The 17,129-nt window shown below is 35.9% G+C and overlaps 1 protein-coding gene across 3 annotated transcripts in view; it reads right to left on the reverse strand.

Moving 5' to 3' along the window:
* The window catches only part of AP3B1 (adaptor related protein complex 3 subunit beta 1), a 235,871-nt gene that overhangs the window by 195,851 nt on the left and 22,891 nt on the right, over positions 1-17,129 (reverse strand). For all 3 annotated transcript variants that reach the window (XM_010808844.3, NM_001076534.1, XM_059890677.1), the window contains exon 2: positions 10,908-10,983. In XM_010808844.3, coding sequence (XP_010807146.1) covers positions 10,908-10,983 — 76 coding nt within the window. The remainder of the gene's footprint in view (positions 1-10,907; positions 10,984-17,129) is intronic.

A 17,129-nucleotide genomic window follows, 5' to 3' on the forward strand; every position in this document is an offset into this window, starting at 1 on the left:
GACGTGAGTTTGAGTAAGCTCCCAGAGTTGGTGATGGACAGGGAGGCCTGGCGTGCTACAGTCCATGGGGTCACAAAGAGTCAGACATGACTGAGCAAGTGAACTAAACTGAGAGTAACTTACCATCCAATCATAAGTGGCTTTAATATTTCTCACTACTGAGGTATAGAACAAGAGAAATATTTAGGTATTTACCCATCTTTTTGTTAGTTTTTCCTTTTTATTTAAAAAATTCCAGATTTATTGATATACTGACATAACTAAGATCAAGGTGTATAATGTGATGATTTGACTCATGTATATACTGCAAACTGGTACCACAATAAGGTTAGTTAGCACCTCTATCTATCACCATAAAAAAATTATGTTTCTTTTTGTGGTGATAGATCTACTCTCTTAACCACTTTCAGCTCTCACAAATGAGAGCATTCAGGAGCTTGCCTTTTTATACAGTATGTTACAGTTCACAGAAGACAGCAGTTGTTTTTGTTTTGTTTTTACTTCTTACATTTTCTTTACTACACGTTAACTAACTAAAAAGGATAATAACATGATCAAAAACATCATTTAAAAGCCTCTCAGACTCTATGGTAGGCAGCTTGAGACAATTTCCAGTCATCCCTACCCACAGTATACACACTCTCATTAACTACTCTTATTGAATACAGGCTAGACCTAGTGACTTTTTTTAAAAAAAACTTTTTATTTTATATTGGAGTATAGCTGATTAACAATGCTGTGATAATTTCAGGTGGACAGCAAACAGACTCAGCTATACATGTATACATTCACTTCCCAACTCCCCTCCCATCCAGACTGCCATGTAACACTGGAGCAGAGCTCCCTGTGCTATACAGTAGGACCTTGTTGGTTATTCATTTTAAATACAGCAGTGTTGGTACCACACATTTTGATTACTGTAGCTCTGTAGTAAGTTTTGAAATCAGAAAGTGTGAGACTTCTAAACTTTATTCTTCTTTTTCAAGACTGTTTTGGCCAAGGACTTCAGTCTAGTGGTTAAGAATCCACTGTGCAATGAAGGGGACTTGAGTTTGTCCCTGGCCAGGGAATTAAGATCCCACATACTGAGGAGCAACTAAACTGCAAACCACAAAAGAGAGTCCATGTGTCGTAATGGAAGATCCCACATGACGCAACTAAGACCCAATGCAGTCAAATAAATAAATATGCACGCGTGTGTGTGTGCATGTGTGTGTGCACAGATTTTTTTTTTTCTTTTGGAAAAAACATCCCTGGGATTTTGATACGAACTGCACTGAGTATGTAGATAACTTTGGGGATATTGGTATTTCAATAAGAATTCCAATCAATGAACATGGGATATTTTTCCATTTATCTGTGTCTTAATTTCTTTTAGCAACATTTTAGTTTTCAAGGTACAAATACTTTGTTTCCTTGGGTAAGTCTATTCCTAAGTATTTTATTCATTTGGATACTACCATAAATAAGACTGCCTTCATAACTTCTTTTTAGGACTGGTGATTGTTACTGTATGGAAACACAACTAATTTTTATGTGTTAATTTTCTATCCTGCAACTTTGTTGAATTTGATTATTAGTTCTAAAAGATTTTTTGTGGCATCTTTAGGTTTTCTAAATATAAAATCATGGTGTCTTCAAACAAAGATAATTTTGCTTCTTTTCCAATTTGGATATCTTTTATTTCTTTTTCATGCCTAATTGTCATGGCTAAAACTTCCATTACTATGCTGAACAGAAGTGGGGAAAGTAGGCAGTCTCGTTTTGTTCCTGATCTTAGAGGGAAAGCTTTCAGTCTTTTACCACTGAGTATGAAGTTAGTTGTGAACTTTTCTTTAAAACACTTTAAAACACGGAGGTAGTTTTTTTATTACTAGTTTGGTGAGTGATTTATCATAAAAGGTGCTGAATTCTGTCAAATGCTTTTTCTGTATCAATTAAAATAATCTTATTTTTTCCCCTTCTTTCTGTTAAAGTCCAACTGAATACCATGTAACATGTATGGCTAAGAAATAATTTATATCGGGAGGAGGGAGGAGGGTTCAGGATGGGGAACACATGTATACCTGTGGCGGATTCATTTTGATATTTGGCAAAACTAATACAATTATGTAAAGTTTAAAAATAAAATAAAATTTTTAAAAAAAGGAAATAATTTATATCAATAGCTCCAATTAGAAATTTGAAGAATTTTATCCATCAAAAGAAGGTTCAGATTTGCTCATTATCCCAAAAAGACAAGCAAACTAATCTGAGAAAGACCTTTAACATTCAACACTTAGTAAAAGAAAATACATCAAAGATTTCAATACACTGAGATATTCCATTCCTTCAAGGACTCGGAATAATCAACTCATCAGTATTTTAGCTAAAAAACGTATTACAAGTTCACTACATGAAGCAATACATTTCAAATTCTTAGTTCACATTTCATCAAACCAAGATAAAGTATGAATATGTGCTTTAAACATTAGACATACATTTTTAAAAAATATTAAGAAAAATAACATATGTATGTTTCAACTTGAGTCCTGCAGTGTAATAAGTGACCACAAGATTTTGAAGTAGGTAGTTTTTCTTCCCTAAGCATGCTTTGGCATACATGAGACTTTATTCAACATATGAACCATTGGAAACATTTCCCCACGATTCTAAATAAGCCTCAGGTATTACCAAAGAAAGATAATAAAATGAACTGAGACTATCATTATGGTTTCTTGCTGATAGATACTGCTCACGAGATTCTCTGTTGAACTGCAGGGCTACCGACTATGAAAGATAGTCAGATGTGCACTGCCAGCATTTTGATATATATCAGAAATTAATGTAAAACAAATATATAACATTTAAAATTTTGGCAAATTAAAATTTAGAAATGTTTAAAGGTTTTTAACTATAAAGCTAAGGTCTTAAAACTACCCTGTATACAATTATATGAGGTGATAAAACCCCATATTCAGGGCTCATAAAATCTAAATTATGTAGAGAAATGTAAATATTGAAAATTACATTTAAAAAAATAAAGAAAATTTGAAGCCAATATAATACTCTACTAATTGGCCTCTAGCAAACTACTTCTACCCAACAGATGTTTTGAAATGATGCATAAATGTATATACATGAACATAACATTTTAAAATGATTTTTAAAGCTTCCACAAAGAAACATGGTGCTAACTAGAAATCACACTAAAAACTGGACAAAAGTAAAGATAAACAAATGATTTTTATAATACACAGTGGAAAAAATTTCAAGAAAAACAATTACTAGTTATATAATAAAAGAAAAAATTAGCAACCAATAATTCCGAGTTTAAGAGTGAAATACAAGGGGAAATATCTGACAGAGCTACTGTGCTACGGCTTTGATTTTCTATTTTCTTCTCCAAAAGTTAAGTTAGAAAAGATTTGTAGTGATGAACAATTTCTCCAAAAAGAAGCTAGGTGAATTAATTTTGGAAGCACTTCTTGAATCAGACCAACCCATGCCCTTACTGAATTTTTAATTTTCTGTTAGTTTAATATTAAAACAAAATTAAAAGATATCTTTCCCCATAGAACGTTAATATGTCAAAAGCTGTACTGTCCAAATGTGTTTCTTAAGCTAGTACACACTACTACTACTACTACTACTACTAGTGTTTTAAATCAGGACATGGAGTTTCTATTGTGAACATATAAGAAAAATTAATATTCTTTTTAAAGGCCTTTTTTCTTTTAACCACTCAAGAAATATTTAAATTTTATGGTTAAAGGAAAGTGATAGGTAATACCTGTCATTTTATTTTTTCTAATTACTAACAAGAGATAACGTATTTTATTTGTTGTTAGTCTTTCAGTTGTGTCTGACTCTTTGTAACCTCATGGACTGTAACTCGCCAGGCTCCTGTGTCCATGGAATTGCCAGGCAAGAATACTGGAGTGGGTAGCCTTTCCCTTTTCCAGGGGATCTTCCTGACCCAGGGATCGAACCAGGTCTCCTGCATTGCAGTCATATTCTTAACCGTCTGAGACACAAGGGAAGTCCTTTTATTTGTTGTAGCAAATTCCTAAATGAAAACTGGGCAAATAGTATCATATATGGCCAGCTGCAACCTACTGCCTTGACCTTCATTCCTAGGGTTTCTTTGTTGCTATGACTCTTGATTAAGTGGCCTTGGGTTTACTTTTTAATTTTCCTAGTCATCAGTAAATTCACTTGTATGACATTACTGCCAAATGAGAATAGTTAAATTACTGTAAATTAATACGGATCATCAAAAAAGCGAAAGCTCCAGAAAAACACCTACTTCTGCTTTATTGCCTATGCCAAGCCTTTGACTGTGGGGATCACAACAAACTGTGTTAAATTCTTCAAGAAATGGGAATACCAGACCACCTGACCTGCCTCCTGATAAATCTGTATGCAGCTCAAGAAGCAACAGTTCGAACAGGACGTGGAACAACAGACTGGTTCCAAATTGGGAAAGGAGTACATCAAGGCTGTACACTGTCACCCTGCTTATTTAACTTATAGAAGAGTACATCATGAGAAACACTGGGCTGGATGAAGCACAAGCTGGAATCAAGATTGCTGGGAGAAATATCAAGAACCTCAGATATGCAGAGAGTTCCAGAAAAAATACTACTTCTGCTTTATATCTACTTCTGACACTACAGGTATGGCAGAAAGCAAAGAACTAAAGAGCCTCCTGATGAAAGTGAAAGAGGAGAGTAAAAAAGTTGGCTTAAAACTCAACATTCAGAAAATTAAGATCATGGCATCTGGTCCCATCACTTCATGGCAAATAGATGGGGAAACAGTGACAGACTATCTTGGGGGGCTCCAAAATCACTGCAGATGGTGACTACAGCCATGAAATTAAAAGACACTTGTTCCTTGGAAGAAAAGTTATGACCAACCTAGAAAGCATATTAAAAAGCAGAGAGATTACTTTGCCAACAAAGGTCCATCTAGTCAAAGCTTTGGTTTTTCCAGTAGTCATGAATGGATGTGAGAGTTGGACCATAAAGGAAAGCTGAGCGCCGAAGAATTGATGCTTTTGAATGGTGGTGTTGGAGAAGACTCTTGAGAGTCCCTTGGACTGCAAGGAGATCCAACCAGTCCATCCTAAAGGAAATCAGTCCTGAATATTCATTGGAAGGACTGATGCTAAAGGTGAAACTCTCGAATACTTTGGACACCTGATGCGAAGAACTCACTCATTATAAAAGACCCTGATGCTGGGAAAGATTGAGGGCAGGAGGAGACGGGGACGACAGAGTATGAAATGGTTGATGTCAGAGATGGCATCACTGACTCAGTGGACATGAGTTTGAGTAAGCTCCGCGAGTTGGTGATGGACAGGTAAGCCTGGCATACTGCAGTTCATGGGGTTGCAAAGAGTCAAACATGACTGAGCAACTGAACTGAACTGAACTGAATGTGATGTAGCGTTGTGCCATGAAGAAAACCTTATATTTATAGACATTTACTTATGTTCATTGAATTTATCTTATTAAATATCATTACCATTTTAAAAAATTGAAATACAGTATTTAATAGCAATCAAAGATACAAAATATTTAGAATAACTATTAACAAAAAAAAAAACCAGAACTTAAAATTTTACACTAAAAACTATACTATAGTGTTGATAGAAATTAAAAATAACAGAAACAAGAGAGAGAATTACGATCATGGGTCATAAGACAAAATGATGTCAAAAGTCAATTGATCTATAGATTTAATGCAGTCGTATCTGACTCTCTGTGATCTCACAGACTATACAGTCCATGGAATTCTTCAGGCCAGAACACTGGAGCGGGTAGCCTTTCCCTTCTCCAGGGGATCTTCCCAACCCAGGGATCAAACCCAGGTCTCCTGCATTGCAGGCAGATTCTTTACCAGCTGAGCTACTAGGAAAGCCCAGATTTAATAAATTTCATTATAAATCCCAGTAAGATCAGTCCTGGGTGTTCACTGGAAGGACTGATGCTAAAGCTGAAACTCCAATACTTGGCCACCTCATGCAAAGCATTGACTCATTGGAAAAGACCCTGATGCTGGGAGGGATTGGGGGCAGGAAGAGAAGGGGACGACAGAGGATGAGATGGCTGGATGGCATCACCAACTCGATGGACATGAGTTTGAGTGAACTCCGGGAGTTGGTGATGGACAGGGAAGCCTGGTGTGCTGCGATTCATGGGGTCGCAAAGAGTCAGACACAACTGAGCGACTGAACTGAATGAACTGAACTGAAGGGTTTTTTTGGTAGAAACTGACAGCCTTTCAAAGTTTACAAGGAAATGCAAAGGATATAGCATAAACAAAGCTTTTTTTTTTTTAAGGAAGACTTCCAGTACTTTATTTTAAAGCTACAGAAATCAAGGGTGAGGTATTGGTAAACTGAGGGCCACAAAGACCCATGAACCAGAAGAGTTCAGAAGTGGGTCCACAAATACACAGTAAACTGATTGTCATTTGAGGTTGAAATTTGGTTGGGAAAGGATAGTTTTTTAATAACAAACATTGAAATATTTAATAAAAATGGAGGCAAATTAGATATACATGTGTTAAAAAAACATTCGTCTCTTAATCTCACATCATACATAAGAAATAATGCAAACTAGATCTCAGACTTATACATAAAGGCTAAAAATGAGAGGGGAGATCTTTGCAATAAAGGAGCAGGCCAAGATGGCTTAAATAATAACTCATGCTCTGAATCTAATAAAAAAAACCTCAACACAAGACAAAATGAAAATTATAATACAACTTCACTTAAATATATAGATATATATCTACTTGAATTCCGCAAGAGTAAAATATTACAAATATTTCCATTAAAATCAGAAACAACACAGTGTTGTCTTCTACCATGCCTACTACTGAACATCATAGTGTAACTTAATTCATGCAAAGAGAGAAGAGAAACGAGTAAGAGATAAAAATATTTGAAAATAGACCTAAAAAAAAAAATATTTGAAAATAAATCTGTCATAACTTCTGGATGATGCAATTAACTATACAAAAATCAAGCAAAGAAACCAAAAAACTATCAGATTTAAGAAAAGTTCACTGAGAAGGTCAAATACAAGAACAGAAAAGTCATTTGTTCTCCTATACACTAGTAATAATTAATTTTGAAAATATAACGAAAGGGACCATTCATAATGGCAAAAGAAACTGAAAAGTACATAAGAACGAATCTAGCAAGGAATGTTCAAGATTCCTTATGATTAGAAACTATAAGATATGAATATAATGCTACTGAAAGACAGGAAAAGAGTGGAGATGGAAATACACAAATTCCTATTACCCTAATCAAAATCCAAAAACAATTAACAGAACTTTACAATTTAATCCTAAAGTATACCTGGAAGATGAAATTTTTACTTTGTATATCTCAATATTATTTGAAAATTTACAAATACCTATTTGTGTCACTTGTCTAATAATTTTTTTCCAGGTCTATGGAGATATAATTGACATAGAATACTCTGTAAATTAAAGGTGCCAACAGGTACAAGAAAAAGATGTTGTTCAACATCAGTCATTATCAAGGAAATGTACATCAAATCTACAATGAGGTTACCACCTCAAACCTCTTAGAACTGCTATGAACAAAAAGACAAGACATAACAGGTGTTTGTGAGGATGTGGATAAAGGGAAACACTGTGCACTGCTGGTAAAGTAAACTGGTAATGTAAGCTATACCTTACATCTTTCTTACACACACACACATACATAAATGTGTCTGTGTTGTATATAAAATGGGATATTATTCAGCCATGAGAAAGGAAGAAATTCTGACATTTTTAACAATATGGATAAATCCTGAGGACATTATACAAAGTGTATACAAAGTGAAGGAATAATTTTTAATTAATAATCATTTTCCTACAGTTGTTGATCAAGTTCCAAATTTATATTTATATAAACTTCCTAATAAGAGAAAGTCTGTAACTACCAGACTACTACCATAGTTATATTTATACTTCTTTATGATGTCTATTTACATGTAAATTACATTTATAACACTCAAGTAGTCTAGATTGTTGAGAATATCCATTTTATTCATCAGTTTGAAACAGGAATATAGAAAAAAACTACCAAATATATCATTTTCATATTTAGGAATTTCAATAGCATCCTCAGACTTAGTGAAATAATTTACCTTAGAGGGATGTAAAACCAAAATTCAGTGAAATAATTAAGAGTACTGCCTGCTTTATATGGCACTGCAGGACTGTATCCTGCAGGTCTGCAAGCTGAAACCAATGTAAAGCAATCTTGACAACTGGGTCTGTAACTTACAAGAATTTTATAAAAAACATTTAATACTCTCTTATTACTGTCAGAAAAATATAGGTAGGAAAATGAAAAATGATAAAATTAACATTTATTTAATATACTGTACCATAAAACATCAGAGTCATTGAGAATTAACTGATCAGGAGTAGTCTGAATGGACCTGCCTTATTCTCATCATTTGAAGTATCAAGCAAGCGTCTTTAGGGCTTCCCACATAGCGCTAGTGGTAAAGAATGTGCCCTCCAATGAAAGAGACATAAGAGACTTGGATTCAATTCCTGGGTTGGGAAAATCCCCTGCAGGAGGGCATGGCAACCCACTCCAGTATTCTTGCCTGGAGAATGCCATGGTCAGAGGAGCCTGGTGGGCTAAAGTCCATGGGGTGGCAAAGAGTTGGACACAGCTGAAGCGACTGAGCATGCGTGCATGCAAGCATCTTGTATATTCCTTGGTAAATTAATTCTAAGTCTGGATCAGCTTCCAAGGTTGTGTCCTTGGTACTTCTAATGTGGTGAATTATCTCCTAGAGTTCCTCTAATGTGAAGATTTTGGCAGCATCACTTCCTCTGGCATATCTTCAGCCTTTTCATCACAACCATTTTCCTCATTTATGTTGAAAAGCCTACCTTACTGAATTGCCTCTAGCTACACGTCTGTGCATGCTCAGTCATGCCTGACTCTGCAATCCCATGGACTGTAACAGCCCGCCAGGCTCCTCTGTCCATGGCATTTCCCCGGCAGGATTTAGAGTCTCTCCAAAAGTGGCGGCATCAGCATGCCCACAGTCACCAACTTCTCCACAATTCCAGTTACATTCTACGTGAATTTCATTTCTAGTGTTATCACTTTTCATTTCCTTCCTGCATTTTTATCTTTGTTGATCAAATTCTTTTTTAAATCATTCATTTTGGTAAAATGTCAAGTGGGCTTCTCACTGGTAAACAAGGAGGGATCACTACTGCGTGCTTTGCAGTCTGTACACAAGCTGAGCAACACACACAGTGACCAACTGCTAAAAATACCTTTGAAAGAAGTGACATGACATACGCATATTTGTTATATATATAGTGAGTTGAGGACTGGAGAGTTAGTGATGAAACAGTATGCAATTACTAAGTCAATGTACCATGATAACTGAAATATAAACCTATTGTGAGGAGACTGGTGTTATTTAACTAAACTGTGGTGACTGAAATTCAAATCCCAAAGCCATGTAAAACAAAGAACTACCTCCACAAACGCTATTATTATACGGTATAACATTGTGTGTGTGCTCAGTCACTCAGTCGTGTCCAACTATTTGTGGCCCCACAGACTGAAGTCTGCCAAGTTCCTCTGTCCAGGCAAGAATACTGGATTGGGTTGCCATTACCAACTTCAGGGGATCTTCCTGACCCCAGGGACCAAACCTGTGTCTCCTATGTCTTCTGCATTGCAGGTGGATTCTTTATCTGCCGAGCCACTAGGGAAGCCTTGGTTTAACATGAACAAATGAAAAATTTACCATAAACTCTTCAACCTTTGCCTCCATTACCAAATGACATAAATCTAAATAAAAGAATCAAGCAAGTTCTACAGGTGTAATTAGTCCTTGACTTTTACATATTGGGTTTTCACAACAACAAACTTTTGAACACAGTAAATTCATATCTATAATCATCCTTCGTAAATGGGATTTGGATTTTAGAATGGAGATTTCAGACTCTCATATGGTGGCACTGTCTGCTGGAAAACAGTACTGTTTCAGCTGTGTTTACACCCTACTACAGTAGAGTTTATTTTTGCAATTACGTGAATTTACTACATTTTGACCTGATACAAAAAGTTCTGGAAAACAAAATCAGCAATGGTGGTGAAAAAAGCAGAGTAGTAGTAAGAAAGACAAGGTCTGACAAATTTAATTCCACTGAGACAAGCAAACTCTTTTAGCATCAGATAGTCACTGAATTAAGCCAGTTTTTTTTACTGTCAGTACAAACAATCAAAAAAAAAAACAGGGCAAGATCCACACAAATTGCAAAAATATTTTTAAACTTATTATATAATCAGAAATTGCATTATATTTTTAATTCTGCCAGTAGAACCCCTTACATAATAATATTTTAGACTACTATCTGAATTTTGCATTACAACAGAAAAATAGAGAACGTTTTTACATCTATTAATATTCATTAGAAGTTCTATGCTGATAAACTGAATAAACCATTTGTATTAGTAGTAAAGAAATTTGAAGATCAGAAGAAAGCATGCTCACAATTTTTAAGTCATAGAATGACCAAAAAAATATCCTTTAGCTCATTAGTATCCCTCTTTGTAGGAAGTCAAAATATTGTAGTATATAATCTTACTTTCTCTTCAACGTGATTAGCACTCTCTATTTGACAAAAGAAATATTTGAGAAACAGAAAAGACAGAATTAGAACTCAAGTTTCTGAATTTTGTTACTTCATTACTTCTTCCAAAACATTTTAGACAGGAAATTCTAAGTTAATAATAAAGGGTAGATGCGAATGCTTGATTTGGTATTTAACATATTCTACAATATATATTTTTAGCACATCACTACTTGTCATTTATTCAAAAGTCAAAATGATCTAATTATTTTACCTACCCCAACAATCCGTTTCATAGCATCCAATTTAGCAGAATCTTTGTTGCTCTCTAACATTTGCTTTAGATCTTCATTTCTACACACAAAAAAGAAAAATTGCATATTTAGATTTTATATGGCACAGGCATTAAAACATGTAATTTTAATAACATGATGTACATTACTACCAAATTATTTTCTTACTTGTAATTAAGTACATGTTTCTCATCTAACCCTACAAAATAATATCAAAGTGGTTAAATGGAATAGAACACTACCCTAACAAAGACATCTACAAGTTAAGTACAAATAAAAGTAGGAAAATCAGAACAAGACTCATGAAGTATGTCAATGTCAACATCTTGGCTGTGATGTTGTACTATAGTTTACCATTGAAGGAAACTGGGTAAAGGGTACACAGAATCGCTCTGTATTACTTTTTATACCTGTATATGAATCTACAATTATTTCAAAATCAGAAATTTAATTATGAAAAAGTTATATAACAATTATAACTCATTTATAAGATGACACACCAATTTTTTTAAATGATCAAAAAAACCTAAACAGGCATTTCACACACACACACACAAAAAGATTAGGAATACTGTTAAATACTTAAGGTCATTAACTATCAAAAATGCAAATTTAATGAGAAACCATTACACATCCATGAGAATAGATGAAATTAAGACAATGACAATAACAAATATTGCCAAGGCTATGGAGCAACTAGAACTCTCATACACTGCTGGTAGGAATGTAAAAGAGTACAATCACTTTGGAAAATTGGGAGTTCCTTCCAAATTTAAACATAAACCTACTATGTGATCCAGTCATTCTACTTTCAGAGAAAGAAAAACATTCTACAGAATAACTTAAAGAATATTCACAGCAGCTTTATCCATAGCAAAAAACCAGAAACAATCTAAATGTCCATCAGCAAAATGGGATTTAGCCATACACTGGAATATTACTCACGAAGGAAAAAGAACCAACCACTGATACATGCAATAATATGAAGTCTCAAAATTATTATGTGACTGAAAGACACCTGACACAAAAGATGATTATTGAATTAATTTAAAGTTCTAGAAAATGCAGTCTGTAGGGACAGAAGCAAGGTAGTGGATTCATAGGTAGAAGGAGAAATGGACAAAGGGACATTAGAAATTCCTTCCATAAGAAGATGGAAATGTTGTGTATCTTCTTAACTGTGGTAGTGATTTCACAGGTGTATACATCTGTCAAAAACCCATCTGCTGCTACTGCTGCTAAGTCGCGTCAGTCGTGTCCGACTCTCTGCGACCCCACAGACAGAAACCCAGCAGGCTCCTCTGTTCCCAGGATTCTCCAGGCAAGAACACTGGAGTGGGCTGCCATTTCCTTCTCCAATGCATGAAAGCGAGAAGTAAAAGTGAACTCGCTTAGTCGTGTCCGACTCTTAGCAGCCCCATGGACTATAGCCTACCAGGCTCCTCCGTCCATGGGATTTTCCAGGCAAGAGTACTGGAGTGGGGTGCCATTGCCTTCTCCGAAAACCCATCTAATTGTAATCTAAAATTGGGTAATTTGGTGTATGAGAATTATACCTCCATTAAAATGATATTAAAAAGTTTTTGTAGTATTTTATTCACATGTGTGAATAAGATATAAATACTCCAAAAGATTAAAAGACATCTATCTGTTTCTGAGAAATACATTATTAAGGATCTGATAAGCCACCATTATACATACTCTGAAATTAAGAGTATCACACTTAAGTCTCAAGCTTACTCAAGAATTTAAATCACTGAACCTTATTTTAGGACAGCACTGAAAAATCCTCTTAAATGACTATAAAGATTGTAGTATTACAAACTATAACTAATCACTTTGTACTCGTTATCAGTTTATGATTAGCAATTTTTAATAGTTTCTACCACAAACTCTCCAAAAAAGAGATTTTAAAAATTTACTCCACACAGCTTCATGCAATACGGTTCAAGGTGCTCGCATGCATGTGTGGACCCAAACAGAGCTTCTGAGATCAGAAGCTCTCTGATCTCAGCTTAAGCTTAAAAGTAGGTGAGAAGAGCTTCCTTAACTCCTCTAAATAGACATCCTTGACAAAAGTACTTTACATTTTACAAATTTAGGCCTAATACAGGCAGTAAGCACATACCAAGAATAAAAGATTGATCATGTGTTATTATGGGCTGAGTTGTGTCCCTTCCAAAATTCCTATGTTAAAATCCCAACCCTCAATATCACAGAATATGAATGTATTTGAAGAATCATTGAAGAGGTTAATTAAATTAAAATAGGTCAACATGGGTGGGCCCTCATCCAATATAAGTGATTTTTTATAAGAAGAGCAGGTTAGGACTGATTCACAAAGCCCAAAAGATGACCATGTGAGGGCACAGTAAGTAGGTGGCCATCTGCAAGCCGGGGAGAGAGGCTTCAGCGGAAACCAAATCTGCCAAAACTCTGATTTGCAATTTCTAGCCTCCAGGATCTGGGGAAATAAATTTGTGATTAGGCCACTGAGTCTGTAGTATTTTGTTATGGCAGTCCTAGCAAACTAATACTGGAGTTAAATGTTGCTATGCTATGCTAAGTCGCTTCAGTCGTGTCCGACTCTGTGTGACCCCATAGACGGCAGCCCACCAGGCTCCTGTGTCCCTGGGATTCTCCAGGCAAGAACACTGGAGTGGGCTGCCATTTCCTTCTCCAATGCGTGAAAGTGAAGTCACTCAGTTGTGTCCGACTCCTAGCGACCCCATGGATTGCAGCCTACCAGGCTCCTCCGTCCATGGGATTTTCCAGGCAAGAGTACTGGAGTGGGGTGCCATTGCCTTCTCCGGAGTTAAATGTTACAAACTGTCATTGCAGGAAAAATAAATAAAGGCAATGAGATTTATTATGAAAAAGTTACTCTTCCTTTCCAAGCAGCTCATAAAATTAAATACAATGGTGACCACTAGCAAGACACAATAAATAATCACAATAACTACTTTTCTCTAATTAAAAATATAGCTAGAAAACATACAAATAGTAAGAAAGTGACATATAAGAACTACATCTGAGGACATATAACAACCAAATATAAAATACTCCAATTGCTCACTGCAATGAATTCAGAATTCCTTCTTAAAACTCCCTGTTCTTTCACACTGCACTGTTAACTGAAAAGGAACAAAAATTCCTTTTGTTGAAATTTTTTGTGGCAGGACCCACAAATCAGGTTTTTTGCCCCCTTCTACTTTTTGCTATTTTCCTATTTTACTTACTGACCATGTAGGCTTTTATATTTTTTTAAAAAACCTAAAAGAAACCTTTAAAAACTTTTTGTAAGTAAGAACTTGAAAAAAGGTAAAGTAATTAGATAAGTAAACAGAAAGAGTGACCACACACGTACATGTCAAAAAAAAAAAAAAATTCATTTTCTCATGTCTGATCCCTTTTTTCCCCAAGAGTATTCTACCAATCTTCTCTACAAGTGTTATCTGGAGAGAAAAATGAGCAATGAAGAATAATGAAGTGTCAATTTTCAGGACATTCCAACCTCCAACTCCAGGTGTAATCTTATTCACGGCCTAATGAAAACTTGGTTTGTTCCTTATGCTACAGTTCCAATCCCAAACACCTTCATGTCCTGACCCGCTCTCTTAAATTAAAAATAAGAAAACAGGAACCTGATATTAAAGTCAAAGGTTTTGCTCTTCATGGTTAACAGAAAAAAGATGGTCTTCAATAACAAATATAAATATCTTCAGTGTTAACATGGGGAGAAAGCTAATAACTTTGAGGTTCAGAGAAAAGAAACAAGAAAACTCCTAGGCACTGCTTCAACCTGATGTAATATTCAACTTCTCAGATATGTCATAAAGACCCATTGAAAATTCTGATATAAATTACATATCTCTACCCAAATTCTTCTTTGCTTGTCACCAAAACAGTAAAGATATGGGAAAGTTAATACCAAAACACCTCATTTACTCTCAAGATATGTTCACTTGTACTGAGCCATTTTAGGTCTATCTCCTTCATTATATAGATTCAAATATGGTCAATTAACATGTATTACTATATTAATCTTAAGAATTTAGTTTTATAATTTTGAAAAATCTAAATAAGGAACAAAAAGAAATTCTTTGTGTGAAACATCAAGAGTTGATTCAAAACAATGCTGAATTAGCAATATTTTCATTGATTGTACCAAAAACCAATCCAAATACTGCTTTTTTAATTTACCTAGTTCTTCATTTATCTACTTACCTGTAGCTTTTCAGCTTTTGAGTATTAAAATACAACTTTATTTTTACATAAGTGACATCTTGTGGTGTTAAGTGGTATAACTTTTCCTTTCATGTTCAAAATATGCTTGTTTTTATAGTTTTAAGAACTGAAGAAAAATAACTGGAAAGTTAAAGAAAATCTTACTGGTACCGTCTTACTGGTACCAAGAAGTCACTTTTACTTCAGCACTGTGTAAAGCAGCAACTATTCAAAAAGCAAATTTTGAACAATTACCCTTTCAGAACTTAAGAAGTAGTAAAGCTTTTACAGTGTATAAATTACCTCTTTTTAAAAAATCTGCAATCCATAACTCATTAAAACCTCCTACTCCTTTGAATGACTGTGTAGATTAAGGGGAAAACTAACACTGCAGCACTGCACACTGTCTCAGCGCTTCTCCTGATCTGTTCTGAGGAGGACTCGTCCAAGAACCATTACCAGCGCACAAATTCTTGCCACTAATCCATAGGAGATATAAACAGAATCTGAGAGACTATACTTAGGGCACTTCAACAGTGTAGTTATATATGTTTGAATGTAACAGAAAACTAGGGCTAGCATTTTGCATGCTTTTTCCAGAAATTCATTTTTTATTGTATTTTACAGAAGTATCTATCCATAATGGATTGGAAATTTAAAAGAAAAAAAAGGGCCCTTCACCAGTTTGAGAGCACTGTACTACATAATTACTTCCTTTTCTCTCAAAAGAATCACAAAAATTTGGGTACTATAGAAAGTAACACTTGAATTTTAAATCCAGGAATGATGGATTGGGAAAAGTGATGAAAAGTGATTTCCCATCAGCAGTAAAGTACATCCTCAAAAGGACGCATCAAAAATCTTTGAAGGGGGAGGACTGAAACTTTCTCAGTTCAGTTCACTCAGTCGTGTCCAACTCTTTGTGACCCCATGAACCGCAGTATGCCAGGCCTCCCTGTCCCTCACCAACATCCAGAGTCCACCCAACCCCATGTCCATTGAGTTGGTGATGCCATCCAACCACCTTATCCTCTGTCATCCCCTTCTCCCCCTGCCCTCAATCTTTCCCAGCATCAGGGTCTTTTCAAATGAGTCAACTCTTCGCATCAGGTGGCCGAAGTATTGGATTTTCAGCTTTAACATCAGTCCTTCCAATGAACACCCAAGACTCATCTCCTTTAGGATGAACTGGTTGGATCTCCTTGCAGTCCACAGGAGTCTCAAAAGTCTTCTCCAACACCACAGTTCAAAAGCATCAATTCTTCGGCACTCAGCCTTCTTCACAGTCCAACTCTCACATCCATACATGACCACTGGAAAAACCACAGCCTTGACTAGATAGAGCTTTGTTAGCAAAGTAATATCTCTGCTTTTGAATATCCTATCTAGGTTGGTCATAACTTTCCATCCAAGGTGTAAGGGTCTTTTAATTTCATGGCTGCAGTCACCATGTGCAGTGATTTTGGAGCCCAGAAAAATAAAATCAGCCACTGTTTCCACTCTTTCCCCATCTATTTGCTATGAAGTGATAGGAACAGATGTCATGATCTTAGTTTTCTGGATGTTGAGCTTTACGCCAACTTTTTCACTCTCCTCTTTCACTTTCATCAGGAGGCTCCTTAGTTCTTCTTTACTTTCTGCCATAAGGGTGGTGTCATCTGCATATCTGAGGTTATTGATATTTCTCCTGGCAATCTTGATTCTCGGTGGTGGCCGAGAGGAGCTACCCCAGGCCTGAGGCCGGGGGCGGCGGCAGAGAGGAGCTACCCCACGTCCAAGCTCAGGGGCGGCAGCCAAGAGAAGCTACCCCACGTCTGAGGTAAGGAGCAGTGGCTCCGCTTTGCTGGAACAGCCAAAAGGAGCTACGTCACGTCCAAGGGAAGAGAAACCCAAGTAAGAGGTAGGCACTGAGAGAGGGCATCAGAGGGCACACAGACTGAAACCACAATCACAGACAACAGGCCAATCTGATCACACGGA

Source organism: Bos taurus, chromosome 10, assembly GCF_002263795.3.
Source record: "Bos taurus isolate L1 Dominette 01449 registration number 42190680 breed Hereford chromosome 10, ARS-UCD2.0, whole genome shotgun sequence".
Classification (NCBI taxonomy): domain Eukaryota; kingdom Metazoa; phylum Chordata; class Mammalia; order Artiodactyla; family Bovidae; genus Bos; species Bos taurus.